At 50.5% G+C, this 5,129-nt stretch overlaps 1 protein-coding gene across 1 annotated transcript in view; it reads left to right on the forward strand.

Annotated features, from left to right (window-relative positions):
* Nucleotides 1-3,944, forward strand: part of STARD7 (StAR related lipid transfer domain containing 7) — a 17,049-nt gene extending 13,105 nt beyond the window's left edge. Inside the window, exons 6-9 of the mRNA XM_015420816.1 lie at nt 33-115; nt 975-1,074; nt 1,444-1,528; nt 2,545-3,944. Of these exons, the coding sequence (XP_015276302.1) occupies nt 33-115; nt 975-1,074; nt 1,444-1,528; nt 2,545-2,744 (468 nt within the window). The 3' untranslated portion in view covers nt 2,745-3,944. The remainder of the gene's footprint in view (nt 1-32; nt 116-974; nt 1,075-1,443; nt 1,529-2,544) is intronic.
* Nucleotides 3,945-5,129: the final 1,185 nt, after the last annotated feature.

Raw genomic sequence — 5,129 nt, forward strand, 5'->3', positions numbered from 1 at the left:
ACCATTCTTTCTCTCCCCTTCCCCATCTTTAGTATCCAATGTACTCACGGGATTACGTGTATGTTCGACGGTACATTGTGGACCAGGACAACAATCTGATGGTTCTGGTGTCACGGTAAGGGTTCCAGGTGGAAGATGCATGTTCCACAGTTAAAGTAAATGCAAATGCAGTGTGTATGTGGTGCTACATTGTGTGGTTCTGCTCCCCAAGTCTTGGATTTCAAAAGGCCAGGAGGGTGCTGAAGGAATTAAAGGGAGGCAGCATGAAGACAATGCGCGTGAAGTCTTTGGGTGTGAAGTCATGTTAAGAATTGACCCCCCCTTCCAGATCGCCTGTGATTTGGCATCCCTGCCTGCGTCCGGCGATCCTTGACAGCAGGGAGCACTGCCTAAGACTGAGGGGGAAAGGGGATCCCTTTGTCATGGTTCTCCACCTCTCTCCTGGCCCTGCACCTCCCACGTGGAGCAGCAAGAGCTGGCACGTCCTCTTGGGCTGATTTCTCTCTGCCTTATGAAGGACCTGTCCTGGGGCCGGCCGCTTCAGAGGCTCCACCCCTTCAGAACTCCCATGGAGTCAAAGTGATTCCTGTGGGAAGCTGTCACGGCCCCAACGTCCCATTCCCTTGTGTCAAGGCTGCCTCCAAGCTGATTGTCAGGCAGTGAGCTGTGAAAGGGCCGGTCACTGCCAAACAGCTGACCAGCAGGCACTGCCTTAAAGGTGCTATGTACTTTGCTGGCTTGGTGAATAGGTGGCAGAGGGCTAATTCCTTGGGTCCCTCAGGTGTATGGCCCCAGAGTTCCTGAGTGCCTTACGTAAAATGTTCAAATACACCCGATCCAACTTGTATCTGCCCAGGGCCCTTCTAAAGTACCGTGTGCTACGGAATGTGAATAGCTTGGGGAGTGCGAGTGAGGCCTTCAGGTCTGCTTTAGCTCTTCAGGGAAATATTTCTTTTCTGCACTGCTTTTTCCAGAGCGGTTGAGCACCCGAATGTCCCAGAGGATCCTGACTTTGTCCGTGTACGAACTTATGAATCCCAGATGGTTATTCGCCCTCACAAAACATTTGATGAGGTGAGCTTCCTGTCAGCCTTCAAGGGAAGCTTCAGGTCTGCCCTGTTCGGGCTGGTCCTTCCCCCATCAAGCACGCTGGCACGTGTGTCGTGGTAGCGCAGTGCTCATGCAGCGTGTGTGTGTGTGGGGTGTGTGTGTGGGTTTGGAGCGGAAGCCAAACGATCACCCTGGGATCTTGCTGTACTCAGCAGCGACATCTGCTCATAAGCTGCTCTTGCTATACAGGCAAGGCAGGAACTGGTCTAATAGATGCAGTCAGCCGGAAGCCCTGGAAGCTTTTGCTTTCTTTAAACTGTGGGGGGGTCTGCGTGGTAGTCCTTGCCGGATGGACTCCTGGGAAGGGGCCGCTAATCTTGCTTCTCTTCCTAGAACGGCTTTGACTACCTGCTGACATACAGCGACAACCCTCAGACTGTGTTCCCTCGCTACTGTGTGAGCTGGATGGTCTCTAGTGGTGAGTCATGGAGCTGGGCCCCCTCCGGTCGGGGAGATCAACGTCAGGTAGTAGATGAAGACCGAAACGACACATTGCATGGGCCACTAGTGTTCAGCCCAGGTGTCCTGTCCCCAGGTGTTCTTCTGGCCAGCACTATATACAGATTCAGAACATGGTTCAGAATGGTCTTTTAAAAGTTTTGGTAATTCCAGAGGTTCAGGGCTACAATCCCAGGTTGCTCCTCTGCTGCCTGAGAGGAGGACTCTTAAGAAGCAGGGATGATAAAACTCTGTTGAAACATCCACTTGGAGTCACTTCCAAGTCACTGCCTCTGTGCTGGGTGGATAATTGCTTTTAACTGTTCAGTCTTGCGGCAGGAAGTCCTGGTCTGGCACAATAGCTGACAGGGGCTTTGTTGTCCTCCAGAGCAGCTGGCCATGAAGCTTGAGGGTCTGCCTTTCTGTAGGAGGAAGCAAGAAGTGCCTGTGTTGGCAGTGGCTCTCTTTGCAGGAACCCTTTGGCAAGAGATGCTTAACACTGCATCACACTTTGTTTTTTGTTTTTTAGTTACCCTAGCTGTTTACTTAGATGCAAGTCCCACCGAGTTCACAAAGTCTGGCTATCGGCAAGCGTGCATCATGTTGCAGTTTAGGTGCACCACCCTCGACACTTCTTTGAGTTCTGAAAAAAACACGCCCTGAGATCCTGCATTTCTCTAGGGCAAAAACATCAGTGGGTAATTGAGTGACAGTCTAGCACATGTACGTGCACCATTTCATACGTGTCGGATTCTCACACTCCGGGTTACCGTGTTAATTCCTACACACAAATGGCTGCACCTCAGGAATTCTGTAATGTTGACTGCCTAAAGAGGGAGACTGGGGGGATGTCAGGATGAAGAGCGCAGGCATCTTTGGGCAGTGAGAGGGTAGCCCTATAATATGCTGTTTTGTGACTGAAAGCCACTTCTCAGACCCTGGTCTTGGTCAATAGCCCTTCTCTCCCCTCTCCATTGTGAACCCTTCTCATTCTAGGCATGCCAGATTTCCTGGAAAAGCTGCACATAGCAGCCCTGAAAGCCAAGAACATGGAAATGGAAGTGCAAGACTACATCTCCTTTAAGCCCGTGGAGGGAGGGAGCAGCAGCAGCAGCAGTGAGGGGAAGGCCAGTGTGCCCAGCCAGGAGCACAAGGATGAAGGCTCCTGCAGCCCTCTTCAGATGGACTACGCTTAAAGGAAGGTGCTCCCCTCCCTCCCCAAGTTGGCAGCCCCCAGCCTCTCACGGACGACCGAGGGACTGTGCCGCCAAGGAAGGAAGCCGCTGGGGCCACGAGGCTCCTCTCGGCATCATCGTTCAGCCCGTCTCCGGTCGCCATGCTCCTTGCCCTTCCCCCTCTTTTGTGCCATCTTGGAAGAAACCAGTAATACCATGGAGGCTTGGAGCCAAGCCTGGCAATCCTGAACAGCAGTTTCGTGTAGCTCTGTATATACCGGTGATCTTATTTTCTACTGGGAATGCTCTCCTCCCTGACGGTTTTGGTGCTGCCACGTGATGGTGGGTGCCCCCCCCCGCTAAATTGCCTGGCCGCTGCAGCCTTTTAACAGTTTTTTTTTTTGTACATATTGTGGCATACGGGCACCAGCAGTGCCTGAGCCATGTGTGTTGTGTGAAGCCAGTCCAAAAGACGGACACTCGCTTCTGGGAGCCCAGAAGTTGGATCTCTCACCTCTTCGGCCACGCCTGTTAGCCCAAGTGAGCCCTCGCTCTCTCCCTCGCCACGTACCGAGGGCCATTTCTCTACTGCCAAAGTGCCTTCCTCCCCCTCTGGCACTGCTGACTGCAGTCACGTCAGCTGCTGGAGGCAGACCCCGTGCCGGGTGGAGGCTGCACAGGGGCCGCCTTGTTCAGCGCCGCCTGCCGCCGCCTGAAGGGTTAAGAAGAAGGGGCCATTGTGGATCTCCTCTCCCAGTCTTTGGCTTAGCGACATTTCTTGTTTAATTTCTCGAAAGGCAGCACGTTGGGGTTTAACGTTAGTCAAGTGAAGAGCTTCATCACAAGTGCTGTCTTAGTCACCTGAGGGCGATGTGTGTTTTGGGCAGGGGGTGGGCAGGGACAAGGGCTACAGAGTGCTTCACAGCCCGGGGCTCCAGGTTCAGGCAGGAGGTCTCTGCATCACTTGGGTGCAAATCAGTGGGTCCTGTTAGTCTCTTCCGCACCGTGGGTCCGGAGGCCTGTGTGAACGGCAGACTTCCCTCGGGCTACAAGTGGAGGAAGGGAACCATGAAGGGAACCGGGTCAGATGTGTTTGACTGGAGAGAGTGTCTTGTGCACTTTCCGCCACGGTGGCAAGAGCTTTGAATTCAAAACCTAAAAAGGTTGGTCAAGAATAGAAAAGGGCCAACTCTAAAAATCTAATTATAAAACATACAAAAATATACATGTATTTATTAAACACAAATTAAAATAACAAATAAGGGCCCATTAGTACCTCATATACAAATATAAAAACACAAAGGCTGATGAAATAGACCTAACGCGTTTCGGCCTTCACAGGCCTTCCTCAGAGGTCTAATGCAAATAGAACATACTGGCTAACGTGTAAAAATATATACAATCAAACATATACAAAATATGAAATAAAGACCAGAAAACAGTTGCTGTAAACATAAAAGAAATAGAAGATTAGACACATATACTACAACTAATGAATATATTGGGTTTTTTCCCCTTTTCCCTTTTCTGTCCTTACTGATTATTTTGGCAAGAGCTTTGAAACATTTTATACAAGGGATGAAAATATCCAGGGACTCACTTGTAACACATGACCAAACTGCTTGATTTGGTGGGGAGGGGGGAGTTGCATCTATCTCTCCTCGATATTCTGGGGTTTTAAAATCATAGCTTTGTTTTTGGTTTTCCTCCCTTCATCTCAACATACTAATTAGCAAGGTTTTGTCATGATGCCCTGGAATGGGGCTGGGGGCCGATACACGATGCGCTTACAAAGACGTTGCACCCGTGGTGACAGATGACACCCTGTCTTACGGTGTGTGTGTGTGTGTGTCCTAAATGCGGTTCTCTCATGTGCATCTTTCAGTAGGAAGAGATTCTGCTAAGCTAAAAAAACAAACAAACATCCCCTCTGCCGCTGAGGTTATGCAAAGTTTGCTATTGTGTATAAATATCCTCAGGACCATTTGTGCCAAGGGAAAACTGGGTGCGTGTTCCTCCACCTCCATTTTTATGGTTTTTTAGCACGTGATCTTTATAAAAGAAGTAGTCCTGCGTGGGGCGGAGAATGTGACCTGTCTAGACTGAACTGAGCAGACCTAGCTCTGAAGTTAGAAAGCTCTTCTCCACTTGGTGACCGACTGGAGGCTGACAGGGCCTGCATTGCCGGGGTGGGTGGGGTGGTCTTGTGCATGAAGACCTCTCGGGTCAGTGCCCTGGGAGGGCGGTTAACATAGGGTACTGGTGGATTTTCCCCCCTTGTGTTTTTACTAAAAGCTAGTGGGGGTGTGTGTGTTTAATGAAAACCCAAGGCACCAATAAACTTAACCAATTGGTACAACAGTTTTGTGAGTTGGTATTCTTTTGGGACAGGTGAGGCAGAAGCTT

Source organism: Gekko japonicus, unplaced genomic scaffold, assembly GCF_001447785.1.
Source record: "Gekko japonicus isolate JY-2015 unplaced genomic scaffold, Gekko_japonicus_V1.1 scaffold2025, whole genome shotgun sequence".
Taxonomy (NCBI): Eukaryota; Metazoa; Chordata; class Lepidosauria; order Squamata; family Gekkonidae; genus Gekko; species Gekko japonicus.